General features: G+C 40.8%; 1 protein-coding gene across 1 annotated transcript; it reads right to left on the bottom strand.

The window, feature by feature from the left end:
* Positions 1-10,897: 10,897 nt before the first annotated feature.
* On the bottom strand, positions 10,898-13,016 carry LOC138658259 (piggyBac transposable element-derived protein 4-like). The gene is made up of 2 exons (XM_069745747.1): positions 12,894-13,016; positions 10,898-12,816 (listed from the first exon to the last, which is right to left on the bottom strand). The coding sequence occupies exons 1-2, from the start codon at positions 12,950-12,952 to the stop codon at positions 10,998-11,000; spliced, it is 1,878 nt and encodes a 625-aa protein (XP_069601848.1). The 5' UTR covers positions 12,953-13,016; the 3' UTR covers positions 10,898-10,997.
* Positions 13,017-17,847: the final 4,831 nt, after the last annotated feature.

A 17,847-nucleotide genomic window follows, 5' to 3' on the forward strand; every position in this document is an offset into this window, starting at 1 on the left:
AAAAATGAGCGCGTCAATAGCTTGCGGTGACGTCGCGGCTTGTGATTGGTCGCGGCCACGCGACCAATCACAAGCCGCTATGTCTTTCAAAGCCATTAACGCGCTCATTTTTAAAAATGAGCGCGTCAATAGCTTGCGGTGACGTCGCGGCTTGTGATTGGTCGCGGCCACGCGACCAATCACAAGCCGCTATGTCTTTCAAAGCCATTAACGCGCTCATTTTTAAAAATGAGCGCGTCAATAGCTTGCGGTGACGTCGCGGCTTGTGATTGGTCGCGGCCACGCGACCAATCACAAGCCGCTATGTCTTTCAAAGCCATTAACGCGCTCATTTTTAAAAATGAGCGCGTCAATAGCTTGCGGTGACGTCGCGGCTTGTGATTGGTCGCGGCCACGCGACCAATCACACGCCGCTATGTCTTTCAAAGCCATTAACGCGCTCATTTTTAAAAATGAGCGCGTCAATAGCTTGCGGTGACGTCGCGGCTTGTGATTGGTCGCGGCCACGCGACCAATCACAAGCCGCTATGTCTTTCAAAGCCATTAACGCGCTCATTTTTAAAAATGAGCGCGTAAATAGCTTGCGGTGACGTCGCGGCTTGTGATTGGTCGCGTGGCGGTCACATGGGCGGCCCGCGACCAATCAGAAGCCGGGACGTGATTCTCAGGTCCTAAAAGCGCTGATTTTGAACAACAAAGCCTGCCGGTTACCCGCGCTGAGTCCAGGGGCCGCCGGAGAGGTAAATATATCAATATTTTTTATTTTAATTCTTTATTTTACAGATCCCTATGTATCCGATACCGATACCCGATACCACAAAAGTATCGGATCTCGGTATCGGAATTCCGATACCGCAAGTATCGGCCGATACCCGATACTTGCGGTATCGGAATGCTCAACACTAGTGGTGAGGGAAATCTTGTCCACATCTATAACATTTCTTCTGTTGCGGGGCCTGCTTGCCTTGTGCAGTGTTATGTTTGAGATTATGCACATGTAAATTATCCCCACTCTCCATTGCACTTGCCTGATGATCTGCTATCTCTATAGCAAGGGCCATCTTGAGTAAATCATGCAGAGAGAGATCCTGCTGCAGAGCTTTACGCCTTATGGTATTAGACGAGCAGGTGACAATTACTTGAGCTAGGATTTCATCATCTACGTCAGTAAATGCACACCCATGTGCTAGTTCTTTTAGCCGGGTGACATAGGTGTCTATGGATTCTTCTGGAAGCTGCTTAGCAATACTGAACTTGTATCTTTCATATCTGATGTTTTGTTTAGGGTTGAAGTAGTCAGTGAGAGCTTTGGAGCATTTGCTGTACGTGTCTGTCTCCGCTGCTGGTAATGTGCTGTATATGTCATAGACTCCTGTGCCCGCACAATGCAGGAACACGGCTCTTTTTCTGTTCTCCTCTTTTATATCTATTGCTTCCAGGAAATTCTCAAATCGATTTAACCATTTTCTCCAGTTATGAGAGAGATTAGTGACATCAGTCATATCAAACTGTGGGAACATGTGCAAGTATTCAGCCATGTTGGAGTCTCTCAGTGGCGCTGGCGTGTGAAGCAGCAAAGCAGGGGTCAGTACTCACAGTAGCAGGTGATTCAATCCCATCCTCGTCGCCAGATGTAATGTCCACACGGTGTAAGGAATTTAAGAGAGAGTAAGCTTTAACTGTATTTTATTCTTCTCTTTTCCTCCAGCACACAGCATAACAGCAGCATAAGATTTCCTCCTCAGGCTAGAACTGAAACAGAAACTACACTCAACTCCCGCCCTCGCTTTCTTAAAGAGACAGATCTAATTCTTATACATTACATCCTCCACTGAACAAAGCTATGCCACCTGTGTACTCCAGTTACCAATTTTAAATTGCATTTAGCCTACTTACTTATTTAGGCCTACTAACTGTTTCTGACTCCCATTAATGTTGTCCTCCACTGAACAAAGCTGAGCCCCCAGTTTACTCCTGTTTCAAATATTAAACTGCATTTGGCCTACTTGTTTGTTTGGGCATACTAACGGCGTCTGCCGCTGCTTGTTGTTCTCCTTCAACTGTACAAAGCTGAGCCTCAATTTTCATCCTGTTTCGGATGTTAAACTGCATTTGGCCTGGTTGGGTCTACTATTGGAGTCTGCCGCTGCTTGTTGTTCTCCTTCAACTGTACAAAGCTGAGCCTAAATTTTCATCCTGTTTCGGATATTAACTGCATTTGGCCTGGTTGGGCCTACTAACGGTGTCTGCCGCTCCTTGTTGTTCTCCTTCAACTGTACAAAGCTGAGCCTCAATTTTCATCCTGTTTCAGATATTAAACTGCATTTGGCCTACCTGTTTGGTTGGGCCTACTAACGGTGTCTGCTGCTCCTTGCTTTTCTCCTCCACTGAACAAAGCTGAGCCTCAATTTTCATCCTGTTTCAGATACTAAACTGTATTTGGCCTACTTGTTTGGTTGGGCCTACTAACGGTGTCTGCCGCTGCTTGTTGTTCTCCTTCAACTGTACAAAGCTGAGCCTCAATTTTCATCCTGTTTCAGATATTAAACTGCATTTGGCCTACTTATTTGGTTGGGCCTACTAATGGTGTCTGCTGCTGCTTGTTGTTCTCCTTCAACTGTACAAAGCTGAGCCTCGATTTTCATCCTGTTTCAGATATTAAACTGCATTTGGCCTACTTGTTTGGTTGGGACTACTAATGGTGTCTGCCGCTCCTTGCTTTTATCCTCTGCTGAACAAAGGTGAGCCTAAAATTTCATCCTGTTTCAGATATTAAACTGCATTTGGCCTACTTATTTGTTTGGGCCTACTAATGGTGTCTGCCGCTCCTTGCTTTTCTCCTCCACTGAACAAAGCTGAGCCTCTGTTAGGGCCAGCGGAACACACCAAATAATAAGACAGATAGAGTAAGGTGCGTTCACAGCCCAGGGTCCACCGTGCAGAGATCGATCCTGCTGCCAAGTAATGACGGACTATATGGTGGTACAATGAGGATACACACATGGGTTAACTTCACCCTGTATGAAGAAAGCGATCCCTGTTAAGTCACAGGGTCGCGGTACCACCCAGAGAGCGCAAGCAAAGAACCACAGAACTCTATCCCAGGACACAGGATTAGAGTTAGTGCAGACTTCTTGCGATCGACACCACAATTGGGGTATCAGAGTAACTAATATGCACAGAAGTGCATGCTGTGCCACACTAGCGGACGCCACAAACCACCCAAACTTGGGTAAGGTAAGTGCTCTAATAGCGCACGGCGCTGCACTGGCGGTCACAGCAGTTAGACGCTGTTTCGTGCGTTAAAGCTGTGAGTTCAGCCGGGCGCTAGATTGCAGCCATACACCTTACACGAACAGTCATACACAAGGGATAGGTTTTTTAAGGAACGACTTGCACTCATCAACACGCACACAATAAAAATTGTATGCTAGCGCATGGCCGTGCGGTCATGCCCAGCTTATATAGCTGCAGCACATTCAGGACCTTCCAATAAAGGACCAATGGGAAGCTGCCACAGAAGTTTAGCACCTTCAGGACCTTCCAATAAAGGACCAATGGGAACTGCTGCAGTATCTGAGCATGTGACCCCCGACCTCCAATGGGAGGTCATCCCGTGGGCATGCTCAGAAAGGGAAAATCTGGACTTAGTCCCAGAAAGACCTGCTCGCTGTTGAACATTGCTGGTTACAAGAACAGAGCCTGGAAGGGCAGTAGTAACCAGTCGTCCAGTATTAGCCTGAGCTAGACACTGGGACCGACATCTCCGCTGAGCAGACTCCACTGCGGCTGGAGAAGAATGGGAGACCACAGCAGAGATAGTTCGAGATTCCCCCTGTGCAGAAGTGGGAACTCAACACCTAACAGCCTCAATTTTTATCCTGTTTAAGATATTAAACTGCATTTGGCCTACTTGTTTAGTTGGGCCTACTATCGGTGTCTGCCGCTCCTTTCTTTTCTCCTCGACTGAACAAAGCTGAGCCTCAATTTTCATCCTGTTTCAGATATTAAACTGCATTTGGCCTAGTTGTTTGGCTGAGCCTACTAACGGTGTCTGCCGCTGCTTGTTGTTCTCCTTCAACTGTACAAAGCTGAGCCTCAATTTTCATCCTGTTTTGGATATTAAACTGCATTTGGCCTACTTGTTTGTTTGGGCCTACTAACAGTGTCTGCCGCTCCTTGCTTTTCTCATCCACTGAACAAAGCTGAGCCTCAATTTTCATCCTGTTTTAGATATTAAACTGCATTTGGCCTACTTGTTTGGTTGGGCCTACTAACGGTGTCTGCCACTCCTTGCTTTTCTCCTCCACTGAACAAAGCTGAGCCTCAATTTTCATCCTGTTTTGGATATTAAACTGCATTTGGCCTACTTGATTGGTTGGGCCTACTAACGGTGTCTGCCGCTCCTTGCTTTTCTCCTCCATTGAACAAAGCTGAGCCTCAATTTTCATCCTGTTTCAGATATTAAACTGCATTTGGCCTACTTGTTTGGTTGGGCCTACTAACGGTGTCTGCCACTCCATGCTTTTCTCCTCCACTGAACAAAGCTGAGCCTCAATTTTCATCCTGTTTTGGATATTAAACTGCATTTGGCCTACTTGATTGGTTGGGCCTACTAACGGTGTCTGCCGCTCCTTGCTTTTCTCCTCCATTGAACAAAGCTGAGCCTCAATTTTCATCCTGTTTCGGATATTAAACTGCATTTGGCCTACTTGTTTGTTTGGGCCTACTAACAGTGTTTGCCGCTCCTTGCTTTTCTCATCCACTGAACAAAGCTGAGCCTCAATTTTCATCCTGTTTCAGATATTAAACTGCATTTGGCCTACTTGTTTGGTTGGGCCTACTAACGGTGTCTGCCGCTCCTTGTTGTTCTCCTTCAACTGTACAAAGCTGAGCCTCAATTTTCATCCTGTTTCAGATATTAAACTGCATTTAGCCTACTTGTTTGGTTGGGCCTACTAACGGTGTCTGCCGCTCCTTGCTTTTCTCCTCCACTGAACAAAGCTGAGCCTCAATTTTCACCCTGTTTCAGATATTAAACTGCATTTGGCCTACTTGTTTGGTTGGGCCTACTAACGGTGTCTGCTGCTCCTAGCTTTTCTCCTCCACTGAACAAAGCTGAGCCTCAATTTTCATCCTGTTTCAGATATTAAACTGCATTTGGCCTACTTGTTTGGTTGGGCCTACTAAATGTGTCTGCCGCTGCTTGTTGTTCTCCTTCAACTGTGCAAAGCTGAGCCTCAATTTTCATCCTTTTTCAGATATTAAACTGCATTTGGCCTACCTGTTTGGTTGGGCCTACTAACGGTGTCTGCCGCTGCTTGTTGTTCTCCTTCAACTGTACAAAGCTGAGCCTCAATTTTCATCCTGTTTTGGATTTTAAACTGCATTTGGCCTACTTGTTTGGTTGGGCCTACTAACGGTGTCTGCCGCTGCTTGTTGTTCTCCTTCAACTGTACAAAGCTGAGCCTCAATTTTCATCCTGTTTCAGATATTAAACTGCATTTGGCCTACTTGTTTGGTTGGGCCTACTAATGGTGTCTGCCACTGCTTGTTGTTCTCCTCCACTGAACAAAGCTGAGCCGCCTGTTTACTTCTGTTGCCAAGTTTGAACTGCATTTGGCCCACTTTATTACTTGGGCCTACTAACTATGTCTGCCACTCATTACAGTTGTCCTCCACTGAAGAAAGCAATGCCGCCTGTTTAGTCTTGTTGCCACTTTTGAACTGCATTTAGCCTACTTTATTATTTGGGCCTATATCTGTGGTTCCTCCTCATCTCGCCCATTGGCCAGCCACTGCTAGATGAGTCTGCTGGTAGATTGACTCAGACCACTACATTCCCCTTGCACTCTACACAGACAGAATCTGACCCTGCTGAAAGTCAGGTTCCCCTTCCCGCATACTATACCACCTTACACGGGGACAAAGAGGAAGGTGCAGATGAAAGTGCAGGTTCCTTAATCAGGTGGGGGGGCATACTCGTTGGTGACGTCACTGGCACAGGGCCCCTCATAGTACACAAAAGTGTCTCTGGCAGTGGGAGGCGCCACCCGCCGTCAAACACACCACCGTACTATGAGGGGCCCTGTGCCAGTGTCAACTAGTGGGGCCCCCTGCTTGCTCAGGATCACAGCACTTGCAATGTTGAAATTCTTACCTCTCCCTGCTCCACTGTCGTGACGTATTCTGCATTTCCCAAGCCCATGAAAATCTTGAGCCAGCCCTACCTCCCTACAACTTTAGCCAAATGAACCCCTGTTTTTAATGCCTAACTATTATTATAAAGTAAATTAAGATTGACAAGCTTCATTAATACGATTTGATGTTTTTGGCATTAAAATGGACACTGTAGGTGTTTTCTTGTCCTCCACTCACTGCCGACTTTGATTCCCATTGACTTGCATTGGGTTTCGTGTTTTGGCCGACCCCCGACTTTTCGCAATAATCGGCCAATTTCAACCGACCCGACTATTGAGAAAGTCGGGTTTTGTGAAACCCGACTCAATCCTAAAAAGTAAAAGTCGCTCAACTCTAGTTGCAACAGCTCTCCAAGGTGTGATCACTGCTTTTTAGACTAACGAGCAGATCTAATTTGATGCAGGTGCTATTTTTGGGTATGAAAATTTACAGGGTGATTCCATAATTTTTTCCTCAGAATTTTAATGATTCCATAATTTTTCTCCTATGCTTGGTTAAAAAAAGTAACCATTACTGACAACCATATTTTTTGTTCTTGATTTCTTTTAGTGTTTCTTATAGCCAGAAAGTTGCCATTTGAAATGACTTTAGCTTTGTGCCATGTCTGTGATCTGCTTTTTTTCCACAAAATTAAACAACTGAATGAACATCCTGAAAGGCCGGTGATTCCATAATTTTTGCCAGGGGGTGTATATGCTGGAAGATCGATTTCACACAGGATCCTATTTAACTATATGACAACTTGCAGCAGCAGCATGAACAGCCTCTTTGCACTGTCACACTTACAAAAAGGCACCAGCAAAGCAATATGTCCACTTTTTATAAGGAGAGGTACATGTGACTTTGGCAGCCAATGACAGAACCCCTTGTGTCTGAACATCGTGGCTGGTTTCTGCACTTTAACTGGCTGTTGGAATCTACACATGTTAAGTTAATAAAAAAAATAAGAATTAACAATATTTTGCTTCTCTGAACTCTACCTTCTCTCTCCACTCATAAAACATGTCCCCCACTGACCATACAGCACGACTATCCTAGCCAAAGTCTTAACAAAAGCATTAGTGCCGACCTTGAGGAAAAATGCTCAGGAATCCGAACACGAATCCGAATGAGCAAAGTCCATGCCAAATTTGAGATTGGGGAACGTTTTTTTAAACAAGTCTGCTAATCTTTATCTAGGACACACTTCCTGTCTTATGATTTGATGAAAGTCCTGTTCTCTTTCTTCCACTGTATCTTTGCCCAAAATATTGACTGCTGTGTATATGCATTTTTTCATCAGGAATTAATGATGATGTGTGAAGGGTCAGAAGTGACCTGTTTTTGCTCATATGTAATTTGTACTGCTCCTGTACTGCCATTTATTGTCAAACTACTGTGGTTTCTCTTTGTAAGTCATAATAAGAAACCAAAAAAACAAAATGACCCTGATCATAAGTTCACATACGCCATTTCTTTATACCATGCATTGCCCCCTCTAACCTCAATCACAGCTTGAAGTCTTTTGTGGTAGTTGTGGATGAGGTTCTTTATTTTATCAGATGGTAAAGCTGCCCACTCTTCTTGGCAAAAAGCTTCTAGTTTCTGTAACTTCCTGGGTTGTCTAGCATGCACTGAGCACTTGAGATCTCCCCAGAGTGTCTCAATGATATTGAGAATCACATATAGAGGAAAAATCCTCCAATATTCAAGAAAAAGCAAAAACCAGCAGAGATGCTTACCTGTCCAACTGGGCCTCAATACAAATGCACTAACAGGGTGCAGCAGACCCAAGTAAAATGGCAACTGCACAGGTGCAATAATACCAAATGAGACAGCCAATGATATTGAAGTCAGGAGACTGATATGGCCATTCCAGAACCTTCACTTTTCTCTACTGTAGCCAATGACAGGTCAACTTGGGCTTATGCTTTTGATCGTTGTCTTGTTGGAACATGCAAGTATGTTCCATGTGCAGCTTCCGGGCTGATGAGTGCAAATTTGCCACTAGTATTTGTTGATAACGTGCAGCATTCATCTTTCCTTTAACTTTGACCAAGTTTCCTGTGCCTTTGAAGTTCACACATCCCCAAAACATCAGCGATCCACCTCCGTGCTCCGTACAGTATGAATGGTGTATATTTCATCATAGGCCTTGTTGACCTCTCTCTAAATGTAATGTTCATGATTTTGGCCAGAAAGTTCAATCTTTGTCTCGTCACTCCAAATTACCTTGTTCCACATGTTTTGAGGCTTGTCTCTGTGCTGTTTTGCATATTGTAGGAGATATACTTTGTTGCATTTGAGTAGTAATGGCTTTCTTTTGGTGACTCAATCATGCAGCCCATTTTTCTTCAAGTGCCTCCTTATTGTGCATCTTGAAACAGCCACACCACTAGTTTTTAGAGAGTTCTGTATTTCAGCTGATGCTACTTGTAGTTTTTTCCTTGCATCCCGAACAATTTTCCTGGCAGTTGTGGAAGACATTTTTGTTGGTCTACCTGACCATGTTTTTGTTTTTATAGAGCCCCTGATTTTCCATTTGTTAATCACAGTTTGAATGCTGCTGACTGGCGTTATCAATTCCTTGGATATCTTTTTGTTTCCCTTTCCTGTTTTACACAGTTCAACTACCTTTTCCCATAGATCCGTTGACAATTCTTTTGCTTTCCCCATGACTCACAATCCAGGAACATCAGTGGCTGGATGAAAGATTCAAGAGTGTCTAGATCCCAGAAAATAACTCAGCTTTTATGCATACACACTGATTACAAGCAAACAGGTCACAGGTGAGGATGTTACCTTTAGTAGCCATTCAAACCCATTTGTGTCAATTTCTGTGCATGTTATCAGGCCAAAATCACCAGGGTATGTAAACTTTTCATCAGGATCATTTGGATGTTTTGAGTTGTCATTATGATTTAAAAAGAGAAATCAAAGTAGTTTAACAATAAATGGTTTCACCCAACCACTAACCATGAGTGGAGAAAAAGTTTTGGTGTTATCATTCGTATTCTCAGAAAAAAGGAGAAGAAAGCAAAAAATTATGCAGGGGTATGTAAGCTTTTGAGCACAACTATATGTCCCTTTCCAATGTAAAGCGCCATGGACTAAATGGCAGTATAATAGTAAATAACAGCCGCACAGCCAGCTCTTCCCTCTCCTAGTGTATCCTCACCCACCCCCTGCAGACTGTGAGCCCTCGCGGGCAGGGTCCTCCCTCCTTATGTACTTGTGTGCCTTGTTATCTGCTCATGTTTAATGTAATTGTCTATATTTGCCCCGTATTCACATGTAAAGCGCCATGGAATAAATGGCGCTATAAAAATGTATAATAATAATAATAAAATAATAAATAATAATAATGAATAATAATATAATAAGAGCAAAAATTAGTGAATGTAATATGAACTAATTGTGGGCTCTGCATTATGGATGCAATACCTAGACCTCCCACAGTTCTACAGAGCAGACATATTTCACCAAAGTATGTAAAGTACAGACCAAAAGTTTGGACACACCTTCTCATTTAAAGATTTTTCTGTATTTTAATGACTATGAAAATTGTACATTCACACTGAAGGCATCAAAACTATGAATTAACACATGTGGAATTATATACTTAACAAAAAAGTGTGAAACAATTGAAATTACACTGTGTTCCAAATTATTATGCAAATTGGATTTAAGTGTCATAAAGATTTAATTGTTTTGTTTTTCAAATAAACTCATGGATGGTATTGTGTCTCAGGGCTCAATGGATCACTGAAATCAATCTTAAACACATGTGATAATTAGTTTTCCTGGTGATTCAAATTAAAGGAAAACTACTTAAAAATGATGTTCCACATTATTAAGCAGGCCACAGTTTTCAAGTAACATGGGAAAGAAAAAGGATCTCTGCTCAATAAAAGCATCAAATAGTGCAATGCCTTGGTCAAGGGATGAAAACATTAGATATTTCCCTAAAACTTAAGCGTTATCATTGTACTGTTAAGAGATTTGTGGTTGAATCTGAGCACAGATGTGTTCATGCTGATAAAGGCATAATGAGGAAGGTTTCTGCCAGACAAATTCGTGGGATTAAGAGAGCAGCTGCCAAAATACCATTACAAAGCAGCAAACAGTTATTTGAAGCTGATGGTTCCTCTGGAGTCCCTCGAACCTCATTGGGAAGGATCCTTCAAAGGCTTGCTGTGGTGCATAAACCTAATATCCAGCCACCCTTAAACAGTGTTCACAAGCAGAAATGGTTAAAGTGGGCCCAGACATACATGAACACTAATTTCCAATTAGTCTTGTTTACTGAGGAGTGTCAAGCAACCCTGGATGGTCCAGATGGATGGAGTAGTGGATGGTTGGTGGATTGCCACCATGTCCCAATAAGGCTGCGATGTCAGCAAGGAGGTGGAGGAGTCACATTTTGGGCCAGAATCATGGGGAAACAGATGGTAGGATGCTTTAACCCTTATCCGGCTGAATAGGTACAATTGTAACTATTCCGTTTTAAAATTGCAATAACTTTTTTTTGAAAAGACGTAGAGGGCTGAAATTTCGTGACATCTCTACATTTTTGGTCCAGAATATATTGGCCAAATTTCAATAAAATATCTCCACCCGCTTCCGAGATAAGGGGTCGAGATCTTTTTGCATCCATAACAAGCTGCATAGGTACAAATGTACCTCATATATTTTGAATGAAGATAATGCAAGGGAAAAAGCATAAATTTTTTTTTAATGATAATGCTATTTAACTATTATAAACAAGTAAAAAACTGTTCATTTACATTATAAAAGAAAATGTAAGAAACTTTTTTTTATTGATTTTCTTTGCAAGTAATGCATGTTGGCTTTGCTACAGAGTGTTCATCGCAAATGGGTTTCACACAAACCACACAAGACTTTCTAGTCTTGCGTTGTTTTCGCCTCAGGTCTCTGCAGACATAGCAACTACCAACAACAGGGGAGGGTCCACGACTACCATGAGGTATTTTGGGGCCAGCTGCTGGCTGCGATGCTACCACAATGCATCGTCCAAGCACCATTTCTACTGCACCTCGAAGAAAATGGTTTCTCATTATCATTTTGTTTGTACTACGATCTTCAATTGCAATCATACACAGCTGATTTGCGAGATCTTTCAGGAACTTTCTTCGTTGATCCTTTGCCCTGAAGCTTGGATTGTGTTCTCTGTAGATGATGTAGGATGCTAACCCACTGACATCAATCATATTGTAGAAAAATGCCAAAGTCCAACGTGATGTTCGTCGTTTCACAGTGTACTCTCCCAACATTTTATCCATAACATCAACGCCACCTTTTGTTATGTTGTAGTATTTTATTATCTCTGGCTTGGCTGCTAGTGTCTCTTCAACTTCTCCCGTCATGTGCATAGATGATAGAAGCACGACTGATTTGTTCTTCTTTGGTACATATGAACAGACTGTTGCATCATGATTGTAGGCAAAATTTGTCGAGTATACAGGCCTTTCTTTGGCAGGCTGCATGTTGTTAGGTAGGAACCTTTTGTTTTTTCTCACTGTACCAACTAGTGTCATGTTCCAGGAGTTCAATACCTTAGCTAGTTCCATGGTTGTAAAGAAGTTATCGGTGGTGACATTTCTTCCAGAGCCTTTATACGAGCTCACTAGGTCCAATACTGTTCGTTCTCCAATGTTTACTTGTCGAGGACCATCAGTTGGTTTCCCAGTGTAGAGCTGACCTTGTAAAGGGTAGGCATTTGATGAGTCACAAGCCCAGAAAATCTTTATGCCATATTTAGCTGGTTTTGAAGGTATATACTGGGTAAATTTAGTATGACCTCTAAATGGAAATAATTGCTCGTCGACGGTGATACAATGATATGGCTTGTAGGCTCTCTCCAGATTACTGTTCAGCATTGTCCAGATGTCCCGTATTGGTGCAGCTTTATCTGTTTGCACACGTTCTGCACGTGTATTTTCGTTGTCAAACCTGATAAATCTGAGTATCATCTTGAAGCGGTCACGAGACATGGCTGCACGTATAAGAGGCAGAGCAGCAACATTCCACATTTCCTCCAGATTCTCTTTGTTGGCTCTGTGCACACCAGCAGCAATCAGTATGCCCAAAAATGCATGAAGTTCAGTTTCAGTAAATTGCTTGAATGTTTTTTGTGGTGGCCGTTTGGAAGAATCAGGAAAACGTTGTACCAGTTCGTTGTTGTAAGCATCACAAACTCTCTTGGCCTTTCGATTCGTTTCCCGTAATATGATGTCACACATCTCGGGAGTCATGATGGACTTGAATAGCTCTTTTGCTGTATATAGGTTGCTGATTGCTGCAGGGCCACCTCTTTGTCGTAGGACATTACGAGATTTTGTTTGTGCATTTGGCAGTGGATTACTGCACCATTGAGTTTCATCCTTAGCAGTCCAAATGTCGCCTGCACTTTGAGGCACAGAATCATCCTCAACACTTTCGTCTGATTCGTATTCATTTTCATGCTCTATGACCATTTCTTGTTCAATGTCTGAATCTTCTTCAGTAACATCCACTTGTGGTACATAGTTTTCATCATCAGATGGAACATATGGTTCATCCTCATGCTCAGAATCAGATTCTTCTAGCATTCGCATTATTTCGTCAGACGTAAATCTGTAAATATGAAAAAATGTAAAATAAATAATTTTCCGAAATACTACATTATTGGCTTTTCACAAAATTATACTAACCTGCAAACACGTTTTCTTGGATTATGGCGGAAACTAGATCCAGCATTACTATCACTCATGATGACTTGCTAGATGAATTTTGGCTTCGGATTTTGTGCTGAATATAAATAAAACATCGTAAAACAATATGTAGATACTAATTATTATCCATTTTTCGTATAAAAATTATACCTATAGTGATAAGTTTCATACAAAATATATGTAAGCCAAGTCCAGGCTGAAAGACAATTTGACTGTTCTGTCCCCACATAATGAGAATAAAGGTATAACTGGCTGTTAGATGCTGTGAGACTTTCCTACCTTCGTTTCCAAGAAATTGAAGACTTCACAAGCCTAGAAATGTGTGCTCACAGCAATGAGATGAACAGCAAAATGGCTAATGAGAGGAGGGAGGCAGGAAGACAAGTAGAAGCCACTCCCAGTTTGAATTAACTTAATTGACAGCAACATAAGTGACCAGTAACAACACTGAACAATAGATATCAGCATAACATTTGTAGCTGAATGAACTTTAGTTTCTGAAACCAAGTAAAGTCTTCCCACAGTGGAGGTATATGTGAAGGTACAATTGTACCTATGCAGCCTGTTAAGGTTGTAAAATTATGCAGCCTGACAAGGGTTAAGGTTCCTGAAGGTGTGAAAATGACCTCTGCAAAGTATTTAGAGTTTCTGACTGAGAACTTTCTTCCACGGTCTAAAAAGCAGAAACGTGCCTTCAGGAGCAAAATCATCTTCATGCATGACAATGCACCATCTCATGCTGCAAAGAATACTTCTGAGTCATTGGCTGCTATGGGCATAAGGGGCCCACCCCACCTCGACGGGATAGTACGTCCAATGTCAGAAAGGGGTTAATGTCCCAATCTCCTGTTAAATGTACATATAGCATGCAACCCTATAAGGCAAACTCTCATACAAGTTATTGAGGATATCCTAGTATCTACAAGGGTGTAAAAGACCTAGGTAGGTTTTTCAGAGTAAACTGCACCTAGAGACCCAACATCTTACCACCCCACCATCAGACAGGGTCACACTACTGGATAACAAGGCAGACTAACGCAATGTGAGACCCACGCGTATTGACGCTTAGAGCATCTTCCTCAAGGTACACTACCATTACCGCACCATCTTTCATGTGGTCACACCCTGAGAATGGTATTTAAAAATGTGGTATAGACTATGCAGTGTTTTTTTTGAGTATTTAACTTATATACTGTATGGACCCCTATCTCCCACTGTTGTGTATGGGAGTTTTTAATTGTTTTTAAAAGTTTTCTTTGTGTGGTGTTGTCTATAACGATAAAAATTTGTTACATTTTGTACCTAAACTATTGGTGTGGTGATCCCATTTGTATGATGCTGGTTCTTCATGTAGTGATGGTTTTTGCAACTGCACTTGGGGATACTTTCAAAGTTTTCCCAATTTTTCGGACTGACTGACCTTCATTCCTTAAAGTAATGATGGCCACTAATTTTTCTTTACTTAGCTGCTTGTTTCTTGCCATAATACAAATTCTAACAGTCTATTCAGGAGGACTATCTGCTGTGTATCCACCAGACTTCTGCTCAACACATCTGATGGTCCCAGCCCCATATATAAGGCAAGAAATCCCACTTATTAAACCTGACAGGGCACACCTGTGAAGTGAAAACCATTTCCGGTGACTACCTCTTGAAGCTCATCAACAGAATGCCAAGAGTGGGAAAAGCAGCAATCAAAGCAAAAGGTGGCTACTTTGCAGAACCTAGAAAATAAGACATAATTTCAGTTGTTTCACAATTTTTTGTTAAGTATGTAATTCCACATGTGTTAATTCATAGTTTTGATGCTTTCAGTGTGAATTTTAAATTTTCATAGTCATGAAAATACAGAAAAATCTTTAAATAAGGTGTGTCCAAACTTTTGGTCTATACTGTATATTTAGTAAAACTACATCCATAATATGTAAGTTAAAAAATTGCAGATGTCAGAAATGGGCTACATGCTTTCTACTGTTATCAATAGTAAGATGCGTTTTCTATCTAAATACCATTGACAATTATTTAGAGAAAAATATTACTGTAAATCATGATTACTTTTATTTCTGTGATTTTATTACTGAATAAATTTATACACATGTTTATTGTCCTCGTTGTTTATGAAGAGGTTGTGTATTTTCATCATCAACTGTCATATGTTCTTTAATTTGAATTTGATGCTAAGTAAAGACTATATGGTTAAGCGCATTTTCAGCTCAACAATATTTTATCTATTCTAGGAAATGCAGAAAGAATTTATTCTCTGTCAATATGAGGTTTTAGACAACTATTTTTTTCTGTTTCTCTATAGCACAAGTGAACAAAATTTCATTATTTCTTATGTTTTTACGTTTCGCATGCAGTTTTTACAATTGTTCTCTACATATTTAATTTATGCTACAGCAAAGTGATCAAGAAGTACACTTAGGATGAAGAAAATTGTTTGGTGTGTATTTGATGTTTTCTTTCATGAATTTGAAAGTCAGATTTATTGTTCAAGGAATGTCTTTTATTGTGTTGTCAATATGCCTGAAGCACCCTTGATTACAAAGTGTCCTCTTTTACTTGATGATCATCATGCAATGAAGATTTTGAATATGTTTAGATAAATGTTGTAATTATCTTAAAAATCAAAACCAAACTGCGTGTTACTGAATTTGTTTCTCTCCAAAGTATTATGAGATTAATCAACACTCTAAATGATTCCAAACCTATAATTTGTAGCGACACTGTCCTCCTACATACTAATCACTTATCTTCACAGATTATGTCTTAATTTGCAAGGAACACAAAGTATCATTTGTAAAATCAAAAGCCATTAGCATGCAGAATGAACATTTCAGACAGTGTAGCATGAAGTGAGAGATGAAATGCTGACTATCATTTATTTATTTACAAAAGTTAACCACTTTAAGACCTAGTCTAGTGATTCTGAGATTGTTTTCTCGTGACATATTGTACTTTATGATAGTGTTAAAATTTCTTCGATATGACTTGTGTCTATTTTTGGAATAAAATGGAAATTTGGCAAAAAAATTTAAAATTTTGCAATTTTCAAACTTTTAAATTTTTTGCCCTTAAATCAGAGAGTTTTATCGCACAAAATGGTTCATAAATAACATTTCCCACATGTCTACTTTACATCAGCACAATTTTGAAACATAATTTTTTGGTTAAGAAGTTATAAGGGTTAAAATTGACCAGTGATTTATCATTTTTACAACAAAATTTGCAAAACCATTGTTTTTAGGGACCACCTCACACTTAAAGTGACTTTGAGGGGCCTATATGACAGAAAATACCCCAAAATGACACAATTCTAAAAGCTGCACCCCTCAAGGTACTCAAAACCACATTCAAGAGTTTATTAACCCTTCAGGTGCTTCACAGGAATTTTTGGAGTGTGGAAAGAAAAAATAAAATTTACTTTTTCTTTCCCAAAAATTAGATTACATTAGACATATTTCTTTTTACTTTTTCAAGGGTAACAAGAAAAAATGGACCATACATTTTGTTGTGCAATTTCTCCATAGCATGCTAATACTCTATATGTGAGAGAAAACCACTGCTTGGGCACACGGTAGGGCTTGGATGGGAAGGAGCATCATTTGACTTTTTGAATGTAAAATATGCTGGAACAATTAGCGTTTGCCATGTCACGTTTGGAGAGCCCCTAATGTGCCTAAACAGTGGAAACCCCCAACAAGTGACACCATTTTGGAAACTAGACCCCTTATGGAACTTAAATAGATGTGTATTAATCACCTTGTACCCACAGGTGCGTCACAGAAGTTTATTGCGTAGAGCCGTGGAAATAAAAAAAGTCACATTTTTCACAAATAAATCTTTTTTAGCTCCATATTTTGCATTTTCATAAGGGTAACAGGAGAAATTGCTCCATACAATTTGTTGTGCAATATCTCCGGAGTAAGCCGATACCCCGTATGTGGGGAAAACCACTGTTTGGGCGCATGGCAGGGCTTGGAATGGAAGGAGAGCCATTTTGAATACAAAATTTGATGGAATAATTAGTGGATGTCATGTCCTGTTTGAAGAGCCCCTGGTGTGCCTAAATAGTGGAAACGCCCAACAAGTGACACCATTTTGGAAACTAAACAGCTTAGAGATGCCCTTAATCTGGTAGACTGGGACAATATCCTCAGAAATGAGAATACAGATAATAAATGGGAAATGTTTAAGAACATCCTAAATAGGCAGTGTAAGCGGTTTATACCTTGTGGGAATAAAAGGACTAGAAATAGGAAAAACCCAATGTGGCTAAACAAAGAAGTAAGACAGGCAATTAACAGTAAAAAGAAAGCATTTGCACTACTAAAGCAGGATGGCACCATTGAAGCTCTAAAAAACTATAGGGAGAAAAATACTTTATCTAAAAAACTAATTAAAGCTGCCAAAAAGGAAACAGAGAAGCACATTGCTAAGGAGAGTAAAACTAATCCCAAACTGTTCTTCAACTATATCAATAGTAAAAGAATAAAAACTGAAAATGTAGGCCCCTTAAAAAATAGTGAGGAAAGAATGGTTGTAGATGACGAGGAAAAAGCTAACATATTAAACACCTTCTTCTCCACGGTATTCACGGTGGAAAATGAAATGCTAGGTGAAATCCCAAGAAACAATGAAAACCCTATATTAAGGGTCACCAATCTAACCCAAGAAGAGGTGCGAAACCGGCTAAATAAGATTAAAATAGATAAATCTCCGGGTCCGGATGGCATACACCCACGAGTACTAAGAGAACTAAGTAATGTAATAGATAAACCATTATTTCTTATTTTTAGTGACTCTATAGCGACAGGGTCTGTTCCGCAGGACTGGCGCATAGCAAATGTGGTGCCAATATTCAAAAAGGGCTCTAAAAGTGAACCTGGAAATTATAGGCCAGTAAGTCTAACCTCTATTGTTGGTAAAATAT

This window comes from Ranitomeya imitator, chromosome 1 (assembly GCF_032444005.1).
Source record: "Ranitomeya imitator isolate aRanImi1 chromosome 1, aRanImi1.pri, whole genome shotgun sequence".
NCBI lineage: Eukaryota > Metazoa > Chordata > Amphibia > Anura > Dendrobatidae > Ranitomeya > Ranitomeya imitator.

Excerpts from the sequence above, each read along its gene's own strand:
- LOC138658259 (XM_069745747.1), bottom strand. The coding sequence starts at position 12,952 with ATGAGTGATAGTAATGCTGGATCTAGTTTCCGCCATAATCCAAGAAAA. Across the intron at positions 12,817-12,893 it reads CCAAGAAAACGTGTTTGCAG|ATTTACGTCTGACGAAATAA; the intron begins GTTAGTATAATT and ends TCATATTTACAG.